This window comes from Caretta caretta, chromosome 9 (genome assembly GCF_965140235.1).
Source record: "Caretta caretta isolate rCarCar2 chromosome 9, rCarCar1.hap1, whole genome shotgun sequence".
NCBI classification, from domain to species: Eukaryota; Metazoa; Chordata; order Testudines; family Cheloniidae; genus Caretta; species Caretta caretta.
Window position 1 is genome coordinate 63,929,361 of NC_134214.1, and position 16,476 is coordinate 63,945,836.

The 16,476-nt window shown below is 49.7% G+C and overlaps 1 protein-coding gene across 4 annotated transcripts in view; it reads left to right on the forward strand.

Moving 5' to 3' along the window:
• Window positions 1–16,476, forward strand: part of LOC125642642 (gamma-aminobutyric acid receptor subunit gamma-4) — a 72,453-nt gene that overhangs the window by 40,455 nt on the left and 15,522 nt on the right. For all 4 annotated transcript variants that reach the window (XM_048864303.2, XM_048864299.2, XM_048864300.2 and 1 more), the window contains 3 exons: window positions 7,223–7,443; window positions 8,118–8,200; window positions 12,886–13,023. In XM_048864303.2, coding sequence (XP_048720260.1) covers window positions 7,223–7,443; window positions 8,118–8,200; window positions 12,886–13,023 — 442 coding nt within the window. The remainder of the gene's footprint in view (window positions 1–7,222; window positions 7,444–8,117; window positions 8,201–12,885; window positions 13,024–16,476) is intronic.

Below are 16,476 nucleotides of genomic sequence, written 5' to 3' on the forward strand. Positions count from 1 at the left end.
GTGCCAATGCAAGATCTGTACTGACCGGCAGCACATCTGGCTACCCCAGTCCTGGAATCTCTGCCAGTTCACCTCCATCTTGGCCTGCTACTTCCCCCTTTTATTCCAGCTCTGCACAGGAAAACCCTAGCATGGCTAATGTGGTTGTGAAGAAGAAACAAGTGGAGCAACGGCTTATGCATTTAATAGGCCTCAAGTGTGCTGCTGATTTTAAAGAGTTTGCTGAAGTGTCATGCCAGCTCCCATGGTTGGAGGTATGGCATGCATCAGGTTTGAAGATTTCAAACAATGTCATTCATTTTATTTTAGTCCAAAAAGCATCTTTAGTGCTTATTGCTACTTAATAAGTAGGTTATGATTGTCTCATACTCCCCTATCAGGATCAGGGCCCCCTTGTACTGGGTCTGGACAGCATCCTTCCCTGGAAAACTTACAGTGTAGAGAATTGTACAATGCAACTTTATGTTCTAATAAAAGTACTTAACTACATAGTGCTTTAAAGCACTCTTGGAAGATTAACTAACTAATCCTCAGCACAGCCCTGGGGAGTGGGGAAGCATTTCTGCGGAAAGGACTTGACACAAAGGGAGGATTCCTGACTTTCCAAGGGCTACACAGCAATGCAGGACTGAATTCAGAGAGGCATCCAAGGCCCTAGCTACATGGTAAAGTTGCAGCAGTTTAACTTAAATTGGTTTTAAACCCATTTAGTTAAAACAGTGTAAATCCCTGTGTGGATGCTCTTATTCCAGTTTATTTTGACTCAGCTTAAATATGTTCCCAATCAATTTAAAATAATCTGAAATAACCCATTTCAAATCAAATTAAGAATGTCTACACAGGTTTGCACTGGTTTAACTAAATGCGTTAAAACACTGATTTAACATCTCTGCTTTGGAAGTGAATTAAGCTAAATCAAATTAAGGTCACTTTAATTCTGAAGGAGAGTGTCTACACAATGGTTTAATATAGTTTAACTAATCCACTTTCAATTTCAATAGTTAATTTGGATGAATTTTCTTGAGTGTCCCCATGTAGATAAGCCCGAAATTAAGATGGTGCAACTTTCCCATGTCGACAAGGCCTAAGTGAGTTGAGGAGAATCAAAACTGCTGTAATCCATCATTTCTTCTGGCCAGGTCATCACACCTACTTGGCTGCTCTTAGACTCCTATAGGCTCATACCTGCTAATTGATGTGTAATTCATGCCCCACCTATGTATTGCCCTGAACCCAGCCCAGAGTCTAACGCAGTCTGAACCTGTGTAACGGACATAATCAGGGCCAGCAGAGAGGCATAGCATGAAAAGCGACTACGGGAAAGTCCACACTAGAGTGCTACATCAGCGCAGCTGCACGGATGCAGCTGTGCCGGTGTAGCACGTCTGGTGAAGATACGTGATGCTGACAAGAGAGCGCTCTCCTGTCAGCATAATTACAGAAGCAGAAGCTATGTTGGCAGGAGAGCATCTCCTGGCAACACAGCACAGGTGTGGACAGCGCTTAGGTCGCTGTAACTTGCATCACGCATGGGGGATGGTCTTTTTTACACCGCTGAGTGACGTAAGTTACATCGACTTAAGCAGTAGTGTAGATCTTCCCTAAGAGAAGGTGTCAGTAGATTACATTACAGTAGAATAACTTCTACCCTACTTTACTTACAGCTTCTTCTAGCTCCTTAACGTAGAGTCCTGCACGCACCTGGGCAGTGCGTATAAGTAGGTCTAAGGTAAGAGCACTTAACAGTGTGAGTTTAAGCTAGTAGAAGGAGGGTGGGGGTGGTCTGAACTTGGCCTGCAGTCTGTAAATTACAACATTTTAGACTCCTCTGCATTCGCAAGGTCAGATTCCAAGTGATCTGCAAGAAAAGATGTAAGGTAGAGACTGTAGGGTATGAGTCTTAGCAGAGTAATTTACAAAAGAACCAGGAGAAGGTGTAAATTACACCAGTTTAGAATTCTTTAGAGTCTCCTCTGAATTTGGCCCCCATTGTCACAGCTGGGATTAAAATTCCTGGCTCCCAGTCCCACACTCAACCCCCCTGCTGCCTGCCTTGCATATAGTACCTTCAGAAATACATTCCCTAATGCTCTGCAGACATTAGCAGCGGGAGAGCTGATGGTGGCAGCGGATGAGAGGGAAAAGAGGTTGGCAGTCAGTGAGGAGCAAAGATGGAGGGAGGTTTCTGCAGAGGAGAAGGCTCTCTCTCCTACAGCGGGGGTGGGGAGTTGTGAACGGGGACAGGAAATAGGCAAAGTAATGGAAGATGTATTATTTTCACCTTCAGATAACTAGCTGAATGAATTGCTTTTGGAATTATCTATCTACATATACACATTCACTTCTGGGCTGAGACTGTGCGTATGAAATTTTGGCTGGCAGGGTAATTTGGGGGAAAAGAAGTCATTTTAGAAGGAAAATGCCACCTCCACTAGAAGTAAAACACTGCCAGCCTGAGTCTCTAATGTACGGCAAGGCTGCTTGAGGACAACCTTTTCTCTCCCCCTCTGCGTTTCCTGCTTGTTATGTGTTTCAGAGAGATGCTCCGTAGCGTTGGGTAATGTGTATAGTTTTGCTTGAGCAGTGAATACAGACCACACCATATGGATCTCAGATGACATGATAATAATTCCGAATGCAGCTTAGCAGCCTGAAATAAAATTGGTCACTGAGCTCAATTACCATTTCATGCATATGCAATGAGGAGACATGTTCTGTGCAGCACAAAGGAAACTGTAGATTGAATGCCGTCCGCCCACATGTTAATTGCATCACTTAACACTGTGTAGGCAGCCCTGATCCCCTCCATTCTCTACTTCTGCTCTTCCCAAATATCCTGCCTCAGCTACACGAGTAAAACCGGCATGGGCAGCCTTCTCGGAGCAGGCCTCCGCTAGTGTCGACACAAGAAAAGAATAATGAATGGCAGATGAAATGGAGCAGAGTGGCATAAAATCAGCTCCCGGTGATGGGATTGATTGAGTGTAGATGGCAGAGCGATGGGGAAGCGCTGAATGGCCAAATCAGATCTGAGTCCACAGGACTCCCAAATAAAGAATGTCACATCGCCCCATCTGGGCTTTGGATAACTACACGTTGTTACAGCTGGAGTTTTGGTGGCCTTCAGGCAGCCAGTCTTTGCAGTGACTGGTGGTTCTCGTTAATAGTCTCTGGCTGTTCCTTTTGCACCTGGTGTCATACTGAAGCATGTGTATGTATGTTGCACCAAATATTGCCCAAATGGCTGGAGTGATACTTAGCTCTTAGAAGATGTTCCACTTCTTTAGCATCTTTCATCAAGTGATCCAAAAACATATTTCACACCATCAGTTAATCCTCACAATGGCCTCTGCAATATTGTCAAAGGAATGTTTTGCAATAATCATTTTCCAGGTGGGGAAACTGAGGCACAGAGAAGTCTTGCTCAAAGTCACAGAGTGACCCAGTGGCAGACAAGGAATCTGGAAATCCTGGCTCCTGGATCATGGCAGGAGAGACCCCTTAAGTTAATTGTATACGACCAGAATTCAGAGCGCAGATTTGTGCTGTGTCAGGCAGCACCTGAATTTAAGATGGCTACAATACCACATTGTACTGCAAGAGGGGTACAACTAGGGCTTGAAATCTAGGCGATCTAGATGATTTCACGAGCTTTCCATCATGTAAGATGGCAAAAATCCCACAGGCAGATTCTGCAAAAAATATATTTGCAAGCAATTTTTCCAGTAAAATCCACACCTTTGCTTTGCTAGTATTTGTGAAGCTTTCCAGGAACAGTTGTGCATGGGGAAAGGGAAATTTTTATGAATAATTGCGTGACTAGATTGTTATATGAGTATTCACATCATTCACGAGCACCTTGAAAGTTTCTTGGGGGACTGGGAGTCAGTCGCTGTGGAAGCACAAGATCATGTGACTTAGATGACCAAACACGCAGCGCAAATAGGACGTTATGAATAGCAATAGTCACAGAGTGCAGTGGGTCAGGTGTCACCTGCAGGCTAAAATGTGTTTGCATAAATCATGCTTTGGCTAATTTTAAATAACAAACACATTCATAAATATCAACATCTACCCGTAGAGCATTCACCAAGGGACAAAGGGGACAAACTCAGCCAGTAATTTCTTCCCTGCAAATTGTTCACCCAGCTTTGCTCACAATATCAGCTGCAATTAGATGCAAAGCTGCAGTTCCCAGGAAGGCTCTACACTCACAGTCTGAATTCTTCCCATGCCATCAGAGTGCATTTAGGGCATAAATGAGGCTGTCGTCCCTGTCTGTCATGATGTTTGCTGGAATGGCAAATGGAATGGTTATGTTTCCATAACTGTTTTACAAAGATCCATTGTTGGCTGTAGTTCAACCCCCAACTTGGAGGGTCAGTGGACTGCTTTTCATCTGGCTCCTACCCTTTGATGCGTCTGTCTCAGGTGACCCTCCCAAGTTAAAACTCCACCCGCACTGGCATAGCATTGCACCGCGTCCAGGTACAGACCCCAGGGAAGGGTTCACAAAAGAAGGCCAGATTTTCAGAAAAGCTCAACATCTTTCACACTGCGCTCTTTTAAAAATCTGCCAGTGTCACAAGGGGATCTGCGGGGCACTGGCCACTTCTAAAAATCTGGCTCTGATTTTGGGTACTTAGAAAATCTGGCCCTGAACGCTTCAGAAAACCTTGCCACCAATGCAGCTTGAGCCCAGACGTGAATGCTGAACCCTAGCCTAAACCTGATCCAGATCAGCAGCCTCCTCCGCCCATCTCTCATTGAGACCAGGTTCCCAGGAGCCAGCACACACGATGAATCTACCATCCCTCGGCATTGCTGTTCTGCCATGATCTCATTCTCACACGCGGGGCACATTCAACACCAAGGACATTCATCGCTGGTCAGTTGACAGCAGAAGGACAACATTTCAAAGTGGGGAAGATGAAGCAGGGTGTCTAGCGCTCTGCTCCCCTCCCCACGTGGGGAGGACACATTTTTCAAGGCCATGTTTCTATTTTAATAGCCAATTTTCAGAAGTTGGTTCTAAACCAGTGGCAAGGGCAGCAGGGGGAGGACACGATGCAGTCATGAAAACTTGCACTGAGATAAATCAAGAGAGGGAGGGAGAGAGGTGGCAGAGTCAGACGTTGTTCATCGCCGTTCAGGAAGGAGGAGAGCCAGACACTGCCTGAGTGCAACAAGGATTTTACTGGAGTGGAGGAAATCAGGAAGGAACGGGATAGTAGTGGCTAGAGGCTATTGCAATCTCATGGCTAGTGTGAAATGAGTTTGGTGGTCTCAGCCCAGTTCCTAGTGGACATAAGTCCCCATCTCAGACAGGCATATTCCTGGCTGTCACTAAGCTTGACTGGGCCCTGGGCTCCAGAGGTCTACAGGCATACTGATGGGTGAAGTATGTCCCACCCTTGTTCCAGGAAGAGCCAGCATTTAGTCTCCAGAGCTAGCAAACCCTTTCACGTGCATTGAGTTTGCTTCAGTGGAATGGGAATGTAGACTAGACCCAAAGCACCTCAAAGGTGTGAACGGTCAGCTTGGCTCCTGCCAGCTGGGCCTGAGGGGCATTCTCTTTTGGCTCATCTGCTAGAATAGCTGCCTGTGAGCCATGAGGTTTCTGGTTCCTATCCCACTGGAGGGAGCATGCGGCTAGGATAACACACACCAGTGAACTGAAGCACTATGCTGGTCAAGATGAAGTAACTCCCGCATTTCACTACTGTGAGGCAACAATCCAGGTCATGCACTGACCCCGAATAAACTGCCTTTCTAGCAGGTTTCCAGTTTCCAAGCACTCAAGAGGTCCCTCCATGGGAAGCTGCTCAGTCACCCTGGCTGATAAAATTCAGGAGCACAGATAGTCTTGTCACTAAGGCACTGGCCTGGCACTCAGAGCAGAGCTGGGCGCAGAACAGAAATTCCCTTTCTAAACGTTTCATCCAGAGAACGTCAACCGGGGATGTGTCACCAATGTCGGAACTTTTTCCCCTTTTGTTCTCAAAATCAGAATTTGGCAGAATCAACCTGATTGTGTGATGCCTTTTGATTTTGACAGAACTGCATTTTCTGATGGAAAACTGTTCCATCAAAGCTTTTTCCACAGACTATTCATGTGACCCTCGGCCAGTCAGTTAATCGCTCCGTGCTTCAGTGTCCCAGCTGTAAAATGGGGATAATAATGTATCCCTGCTCCCACTCATTGTCCGTCTTGTCCATTTAGAATGTAAACACTTCATGGTAGGGGCTGTCTCTTACTAAGCGTATATTTTAGAGGGCTTTCCCTTTACCCTCTCCCCGGTTCTTGTCACACAGACAGAAAGCAGACGACCAGAAGTCCGAAGTGCAGGCAATGCGATGTTTATTGGGGTTAGTTCCAAGCAAGCATATCCATAGCTCTACAAGCCAGCAGAGTCCGTTTCCCAGTGTTCTGTTCCAAGCTCTGACGCTGCATAGCATTTACCCCGATGTCCCCCTTCCCAGCTCTGACGCCGCAGAGCCTTGACTGTGTCCCCATTCCCTATTTCCCCCCTTCTCCTCCTTAGCAGGCCCAAATATACCTGCAATGCACGCCTACAGTCCCACCCCCTTTGTACCCCATGGGAGGGGTAAGGAGTGAGGTTATGCTACAGTCAGAGTCAGGCATTTCTTTGGTCTTTTAGGGTTTTATACCTTCTCCCCAGTCCTCCCTTGTCCCTCCCAACTGGTTGCTTCACCTTGCCTTGAGATAGGGGTTGAGGCAATCGTACCGAGTAACACTTTAACCGCTTTTATCTGTTCCATTTGTACTAACAAATCCATCTGACTAGGCAGAAGCAACTTACACGGTCTTTGTCCTTTGTTTACACATATTATAAATATAAGAGTATCAAAAAGTCAAACCCAAAATTCTATCTCAGGCTGACAAACAAACCAATATACTAATAGTATGCACAATGCCTATACTACTGTACCCACATACTCTGCCTCCCTGGCACCTCAACTGGTGCTGGTAGGTGCTAGGTGTAATAAATAACAGTAGCATGGGCAACCTGCCCATCTTCCCCTGCTCAGTCCACCCAGATGCCTTTTTCACCTTCTGTTTCCCAGGAGTTCTGGGTGTGAATCTGACTCAGCGGCCCCAAGACCCTGCACTCTGGGCTTTGGCAGCAGAGCGCTGTGTGTCTGTTCCAGGCTAGATAATTCCTCATAATAGGACATGCTGTCTTGTCTCTTTTGGCAGGAATATACCATTGATATCTTCTTTGCTCAGACCTGGTATGACCGGCGCCTTCGCTTTAACAGTACCCTCAAAGCCCTCACTCTGAACACTAACATGGTGAGCCGCATCTGGATCCCAGATACCTTTTTCAGGAACTCCAAGCGGGCCGACTCGCACTGGATAACCACGCCCAACCAGCTGCTCAGGATCTGGAATGATGGCAAGGTGCTCTACACGCTCCGGTACGTCTCGGGCATCAGCCACAAACGCAAAGTAACTAAATAACCCCTGCAGCTTTGTGCTGCTGTGCTGGAGCACAGAGATGATGATGCAGTCAAGTCACAGTGCAAGAGGTTCCCAGGTGCTGTGCTACCATACAGAAAAGATGATGCAATGGTATCTCAGAGCTGGGGGTCACTGGGGGCTGTGCTGTGATCTAGCAGAGGGGATGCAGTGGTATCTCAGTGCTGGGGGTTCCTGGTGCTAGTGGAGGTTACACAGATAGACAGAGAGATCAAAGAATGTTACCATCCCAAATCAGGATGAAAAGTCAAAATCATGGACATTTTTGTGAACCAAAAATCCGTTGAAATGTTTTATTTCAATTTTGACCCTGTTTTTTTTACCTTAATTAGCTTAAATTTCTGCATGAGCAGTCATTTTGAACTGGAATTTTTTGTTTCAAAAATGTCAAAATGAACCATTTCAACAATTTCTTAAAAAAAAAAATCCAAAACCTTTTTGAGTAAAAAAGTGTGGTGAACCTGACCCTTTCTTATGGGACCCTTTCTGTTTTGACAACTCAGCATTTTTTGACAACTGCTCTGTCAGAAAATCCCCACGTGGGTTTATTACACAGCTGTGTCTGAGGTCAGACTAAGCTGCATTGAGGCTGAGTCTTTTGTCTCACTTCCAGGCTGACCATAGAGGCGGAATGTCTACTCCAGCTGCAGAATTTCCCAATGGACACGCACTCCTGCCCACTGGTTTTCTCCAGTTGTGAGTATCAGTGCCTTAAATACGGTTTAAGGAAGAAATTCAACAGGGCCAAACCCTTGTACCAGGGAGAACAGACTCTGTTAGGTGGGTGTTAATTCAGAACCCATGTTCCTGTACCGCTGGGCTTCTCCCAAACAGCACCAGCAACATACCTCAACCATGTCCTGGGGCCTCCTCCTGTTTCTGGGACAAGATTCCTTGCTGCATTAAATTTCTGCTCAGTGCAATAGAGGGGGACTGGGGAAATGGGGATATTGGTTATGCTCCCTGATTATCTGTCCAGCCTTGGGGCAGGTTAGAATAGCCTGGAGGTCATTTTAACTTACACCAGTTGGCAGTGGTCCCCATGGGATCATCTACCAGTTGAAGGTAGCTGGAGCACAGTGCACGCCAGCCAGGAGCTGTGGGGAGGATGGTGTAGGGGCCAGCTATGATGACCCAATGGGGATTACCCCAAGCCAAGGGCAATAAAATATATCCCATGCCCTTTGGCCACCAGAGTGGTACAAAGGCACATAGCAGGGCAGAGATTCTGGAGCTCATGCTCCAGGAGTCTCAGAACCCGGGTCTACAGACATGGGGTTGCTGGGCTCATGCGACAGCATTAAAAATAGCCACGTAGCTATTCTGGCTCGGGCTGGAGCTCGGGCTGTGACTCCCTGGGCTTCAGCTGGAGCAAGAATGTCTGCATGGCTATTTGCAGCACTGTAGAGCAAGCCAAGTCTGTTGTCCCAAGCTCTGAGGCTAGCCGCCACGGGGTGTTTTTTTTTCCTGTGTAGATGTACCCTATGGGGATGTCTACATTTACTCTAACCCTGGTTCTGTGGGACCCTGGTTAGTGGACCCAGTGTTTCCAAACCTGTGCCTTAGCATCCTCACTGCATTATAAAACTGGGTTTATAATCGCTGGACCAGGCCTCACAGCCATGCCAATGGCTCCGTACTGCACTATGCCGAGCTTCTGACTCATGTCTGTGGCTTGAGCTGCGTCCACACTTGGCTTGGACCCAGGTCACAGCGGGACTTGGGCTCTGACCCATCCCCCTATCAGGGCCCAAGGACTGGGTCCTGTGTGCTTGCTGGCCTGACCCTGCGTCAGACTGATTTGTGTGTGGACAGAAGCAGGGCTTGCACTCAAACCTGAGTCAGAGCCCAGGCTCAGCATGTAATGTAGACATACTCCGTGCTTGGAGCAGGCAGCGCTGATGGTGCCTGCTATCTACTGGGCTCCACCAGTAACTTAGCTTGGAGCCTGTCATCCCATTTCATGTCTTCGCAAGAGCATCAGGAGATGGCAAAGCAGATGTGAGCTTCATAACCTCCAGCAGCTCCCTCCCCACCTCCCTGCCCCATCACCCTGCCACTGACGAGATTCAGACCGCACGGCTGTGAGCTGCTTATGAGGAAAACAAAATGCGGAGGAGATACGGTCCCCTCATCCCCTCCCACCTCTTGCCCCTCCCTCATTCTTTGCTAATTAACAGTACATTCCATGCATGCTCGACAATTAATTAGAAACACAGTTTAGTTATGCTGTCAGGCTCTCCCTGTCTCCCCTCCCCCAAGGAACTATCATAGAGGTGTCAAGATCCCTGCTTCAAAACAAAGTTTGACATTTCATTTTACAAATGAAGCCAGGAAGCAGCCACTGCTGCAAGGTGCAGCTGCTGGGGAACCGGAGAGATGCTCAGGCTGGGAGGTGGGTGGAGAGGCAAGGAGAAGCACCAGAGTAGAGCTTTGGCCTGGGTGCAGCCATTGCTGTAGCTGCACCGGTACTAGCCCTAGTGTAGCCAGGCAAAGCCGCTACGTGCACTGGGGCAAGCAACATCGGTGCTAATAGCAGCTTCGGCTGCCGACGCTGGGATTGCAGCAGTACCGGTCACTGGCCACTGATGGCTGAAATTGGGGCTTGCCCAGTGTAGACACGGCCTTAGGGCGTTTTGTTCACTAGCAAAATATCTCCATGTGGTGCCAGTGAAGTTCTACCATCACCCGTTTCCCAGCGGGCTGCAGACACCCCAGGAGCGGCTCTGCATGGGCAGCTAAGCTCCCCTTTAAAAGCAACCTGATTTGAGGAGGTGGGGTTTGAGCTTCCCCAGTCCCACCTGGGAAATCCCATGCAATAGCACAGCATTACTTCTGGGGCACGTCCCAAGCTCCTTGAGGGTGGGGGGAGGGGGCTGCAAGTGGCACCGATGAGGAATGAGGGGAATGGAATGAGGTCACCCCGCTGCTCCCACTGTCAGTATTTTGAGTCACCTATAACAAAGGGTCTGGCTGTAGGGCCGGGTTATCCCCTTTGGGTACAGGCTGGAACCCAGGAGGCAGCCCTCCGGATAGATTGTTATCAGATGTAAGCAGAGGAACCCATCTCACGCTTTGGGGTCACATCAGCCTTTGGTTCCCGTTCAGCTCGGACTGAACCAACAGCCTATAGGTCTTACAGTAAATACAACGCTTCTCCTGCACCGCTGCTCTGGCCTCTGAGGGGTATCGTCTGTCAGGGGCTCTCCAGGGACTGTTTGCTGAAACGCAATGGAAGAGAGAGCGCATACGAGCCCCAGGGACATGTGTAGGGCGAGCACTGAGCTCCAGTGTGGCATGGAGCCAAGAGACAGAAGAGCTTTGACAGCAGTCCCTTAAGCCAGCCGCTGGTCATTAATTACAGCCCAGCCTCTCTCTCTGATCCAGCTAACTGACTGCTGAGGTGCTGCTCATTAGGGGAGTCTGTCTGATGCTGTTGCCTACCATCTGCGATGCTGAAGCCATGCCTGGCCCAAAGCAGCCGCAGCCCCCCTCAGATCACACAGGAATGGCTGATCTGGGGGCAGCAAGCAGTGAACCTGAAGACTGAGCCCATGCCCTAGGCTGCCCAGGAAAGAAGGGCAAAGGGGAACCCCATGCCCTCCAGCCCAGTATGCAGCTTCTCAGCACATCTCCCAAGGGTTTGAGTGGCAGTTACTTTCTTAACTGAATTTAAGTATGAATGAAAGTGATTGATAATTCCTCTGGCCTAGAGCCCTGAGCGAGTGTCTCCCAGGCAAGGCTGCCATTGCGCCCCACTGCTGACATGTCCTATCCCCTTCCTTCCCATCTTAGACCAGCTTAGCTCTGCTCCACCTCTGTGCCCCCTGTTAGTCCCTGCCTGTTCCTTCACACCAGTTCTTCAAATACCTCACTCCAGACCCAACACACCCGCTGTTCCACCCAGTCCTTCCTGTGCATCTCGACCCTGATCTGCAGCACCCCATTATTCCAATCCAGGGGCCACCCCCACCGCTGACCTATAGCATCTAATCCACTTCTAGTACTTATCTGTTTTCAGCCACAGAGCTCAGCATGCTTTATGGAAGAGGTCAGTAATATTATCCCCATTCTACAGATGGGGAAACGAAGGCACAGAGAGAGGAACTGACTCACCTACGGTTAACCAGTAAAGCGGTGGCAGCGCTAGGAATTGAATGCAGGTCTCCTGAGTTGTAGTCCAGTGCCCTATCCCCTAGGCCACACTGCCTCCCCGCACTAAATTTTTCATTCCAATCCTGCAGCCCCCCTCTGCTATGCCATAGCCATGATCTCCCATGCAGCAGCACCAGTGCACCACAATCCCGACCAGCAAACCCACTGTTCTCCCAATTGGGGGCTTCCACACCAGGTAACTGAACTGGAGTCAGGGCTTGGATCCCACTCCTTAGTGCTGGATTTGACCCCTTACTCCTTTTGGCCTATTGGGACACAGACCAAGGAGAGCCAATTTACAACACAGAGAGGGAACCCCCTGCTCTAGTGAGCTACCTGCTCTATGGTCTCCTCTCACAGAGAATGGTAGTCGCTTACCACGTCAGCCTGCAGGGATCAGACATGGGGGGAGAGGGGGGAGGGCGGGTGAGGGACAAAGCTGTCAGAATAGCTCAGTAGAAGTTTGCAATGTACAAATGGGAGTTGATGGGGGGCTGAAATAATCACAGCAGAGAAGAGTGAGCCAACGCACAAGCGTTAAACTAGAAACAACAGTCGTAGTCATGGGAAGGGCTAAAACCAGGTGGTCTGTAGCATGGCCAGGGTGGATGAAGGATTGTTGGCTCAGACACCTGGATCGAGGGATGGGGAGGCGGCAGTGTTAAAGGACTGGAACTACAGAAGACAGGGATCTTTGGACATGTTAATGGGCTCTTAGATCCTCAGTAGCAGTAGAGCAACCTAGTTCTCTTGACTTCTGAGGAGCCATACTGATGTACACTGGCTCAGGACCCAAGCCCATGCTTCTCTGTCATCTGTGTACTACTGCTTGCCTGTCTTGCTTCTTTAGGCTGTAAGTTCTTTGGGGACCATAGTTTGGTTTTGGAAGGTGCCTATGAGTTAGGTGCCCAACTCCCTTTGGAAGCTAGGCCCTGCCTTATGCCTGAGGTCAGACTCATTACTCATAATGGCCTTTGAATCAATGAGAATCCTAGCCCACCTCTTCTTGTGTGTTTGCAAAGTGTCTAGAACAACAGGGTCCCAATCATGAGCAGGGCCTTTAGGTACGACCACACTAGAAATACGAAATAGCAACAATAATATATCACAGTGGTCCAAATTGTCTCCAGAGCAAATGGCATCAAAGAGACATGCAAGGTTCTTATTTCTGCACAAGGTGTCATGGCAATTCACCCATTGTCCTTGTGTCCTTGTCCCGTCCCCAGATGGCTACCCGCGAGAGGAGATTATCTACCGCTGGAGGCGTTACTCCATTGAAGTCTCAGACCAGCGCACCTGGAGACTTTATCAGTTTGACTTCACAGGCCTGAGGAACACATCAGAAGTTCTCAGGACAGGGGCTGGTAAGGCATCCTGGCCTGATAGAAACACTGCTGTGTTACAAGGGGGCTCTCCCCAGTTTCAGAGAGCATGTGCACATAGTAGAAGAGGGCAGAGTGCTTAGGGCAGAGGGGATTGGTGGGAAGCACCAGGAAGCCATAAAGCCAAAGATAGAGTCATTAAAAGAAGGGTCCAGCTACAGGCAACCTGTAGGGTGATGTGCTCGCTGTAGCCCATGGAGAAGGGCAGCAAACACAGCATGTAGCTAGGCACAGTATGGGGTAGGACAGAGGCACAGGATATCCCCCCACAGCCTGAGGATGGGACAGAGCAGAGAAAGGACCTAGATAGTGACAGCAAGGGTCAGGAAGGAAGGGGAATGGGGATAAAGAGTGTTGTTGGGGACATCATGAGGGCCAGGCAGAATGGGAGTCAATGGCTGAGACGTGGAGGAGTAAATGAGACGTAGGGCCTTGTCTCAGGACAGCGCCCATGTCTGCGCCATTGCAGAATGTAAATGTCCTGGCTGAAGCCATAGCTGTAGTATGCTGCTAGCCCATCTTCAGGAGTCTCCAGGACAGGCCAGCTGATGGAACGTTATGCAGACATTGCTGTTAGTTGTGGCTGCAGTTGGGGGACATACTCAGTCTGAACTCAGGGTCCATTGAACGGCCAGCCTGCCACGTGCTAACTGTCCTGGATGTGTTGTAATGGAGCTAAGCAAACCCTCGGAGGTGAAGACAACAGTGGTGTCTAACGGCAGGAGTAAGTGGAGGGATGTCAGGACTCCTTGGTTTTACTCCTTGCCCTGCTATGAATTTGCTGTGTGACTTTGGGCAAGTCATCGAAGCCTTCTGGCCCACTGCGTACCTCTCTGTAAACTGAGGGTGAGAATAGGTGTGAGGGTGACTGAACTAACATTTGCATTGTGCTATGAGAGCCTCTCTTGAAAGATGCTGCTGAAGTGCAAAGATCTGTAAATTAATGTCTCAGGAAGGACAACAGGACAGGGGAGAATGACAGGAGGGGAGTGAAAACTTATAACCCACACGGGCAAGCTCAGTCGCAACACATCCCTTTGGCTAGCAGAGCTGGGCCTGATGCACGACAGCCCATGTTCCCATGTGCAGCCTCTCACTGCAGAAACCTGCACGAATGTAAACCAGCCTTGCAATGCCAATATCACCAGGGAATGGAGAATCTTCAATCCCCAGCCCTTCCCCGTCAGCAGTGGTTTTACTGATATCATCAGGGAACCCTGCCCCAATCCCAATCATCAGCTTCACTGAGCTCACCAGGGAACCTGAAATCCTCTGTCACCTCCAGTCTCTAGCTCTACCAAGCTGGGCTGCCCCCATTCGGCTTCAGGAGTGTGATCTCGTTTATCATCAACGCTTGTCTCCATTGCCCTAGGAGCACCACCGCTGGCTCCTCTCCGGGACTGGAGAAGGCTTGTACCTGGAGGGATGAGGCCAGTGGCTGAGATGCCGGCCTGGCCAGAGAACACAACTACACATAGAAAAGGTTGAGCGGAGAGGGGTGCATCCGTGACAGGCAAATATTAGCTGTGCGAAGAAAATGCTGCCACCCTGGGACTTGCGGAATAGGCAGCAGAGTGGGAGCAGGGTGAACTTGTAAATTAGGGGGGCTTTCTGTGAAGGAGGTGTGAATTCCACAGCTGTGCAGCAGAAGGTCACGGCAGAGGCCTCGCATTCAGGAGAGCCCAGCTGAGCACCACCACTGAGGAGCTCCTACCCCCCCGGAGAAGAGGGGGGATGTGATGTGATAGGGAGGGGCTCAGCTGACTCCCCCAGTATGCGCTGTGTTGGCAGCACACAGTTGCTGTAGGATCGCTGGCATGATGTGACGGGGAGGGGAGGCCTGGGAGAGGGACAGCATGGAGATCAAATCCCCCCCGCCCTTGTGCCAGAAGGGGGCAGGGCCTTGCTGATGAAAGGAATACAGCCCTGCAAAGGGGAGCAGTGGGCGTGGGGTTGAGCCACACAAGACAGCAAGCCCTCAGCCTTGGACCCTAAGAACTGAGGCTCAGCCATATAGAGGAAACCCAGGTCTGTATAAGCATGGGGAGCGAACACACTTGTTTACTCTAGGAGGGAGCAGTGGAAATGGAGCATTTCAAACTCCAGGATGGTAACGGCACCCATGAGAGCCAGGATTAAACAGTGCATTGAGAGAAAATTGCCTTCTCCCCAGAGGAGCAAAGGGTTTCTCCAGGATCAACCCTTTGGGGAAGCAGGAGTAAAGAATCCGTCGCAGGGAAATATGGACAGGGCACTGCCAAATCTCTCATCCTTACAGATGTGAAACCTGCCTCCTGGGTGAGCTGACTCTGCACCGTGGTAAGGGGAACGGACCCATCAAAACAAACCGCTTTTCCCGTCTCCTTTCCTGGCAAAAGCAGCTGGCCAGGGAACCATGCACATATGTTAAACCATCAAAAAGTGCAGATTTATGCCAACACCTCTTGGTTTAAAAAGTTCAGATGCCAAGTTAGCAGCTTGGCAGCGAGGGCAAAGGGATTAAAGCAGGAGGAGAGAGGCTGAGAGGTAGAGACAGACAGACAAAGGCCGCAGCAGCTCAATGAGAACAGAGTCCGGGGCCCCCAGGCAGGTGTTGCATGCACAGGTCAGTCGGACCAGCTCCATTCCAGCAATGGGCCATGTGTGTCCCACAGTGGCACTGATAGACATATGTGGGGTGGATCTGAGAATCACAGCGAACAGGCTGCTGGCTACAGAAATAGCAAGGATACTGGCCAGCTGGTAAATCACATCGGACAAAGGAAACCAAGCCCTAAATTACATGGGTTGCACTCTCTTGCCAGAAGATGTTGTGAAGGCTGAAGGTATAACTGGGTTCAGAAAACAACTAGACAAGTCCATGGAGGATAAGGCCATCAGTGGCTATTAGCCAGGATGGGCAGGGATGCAACCCCATACTCGGGGCAATGCTCTCATTGCCTGAAGCTGGGAGGGGACGATGGGGTGAATCTCTCTCTGTGCACGCCCCCTGAAGCTCTGGTACTGGACGCTGTTGGAAACAGGCTACTGGGCTAGATGGGCCATTGGCTGACCGAGCATGGCAGCTCTTATTTTCTTAGCTACCTTCCTCCTCAGCTCAAAAGTCTTGAATCCTAGCTTATTCCACTCACCCCAGGACCCCTCTTCGCCCTATGCTGGGAGGGGCTGGCTCTGTCCCTTGCATCCCCAGAGCCCCTCTCTGCCCTACACTGGGAGGGACTCACTCTGCCCCTCTTGCTCCTTCTGCCCCTTACTGGAAGGGGCTGGCTTTGCCCCCCCGTGTCCCCACAGCCTCCTCTGTCCATCATTGGGAGGGACTGGCTCTTCTCCTCACCCTCCAAAACCCCCTCTTCCCCACACAGAGAGAGGCTGGCTCTGCCCCCTCATCCCCAGAGCCATTATCTGCTCTATACAGGGAGGGGCTGGCTCTGCCCC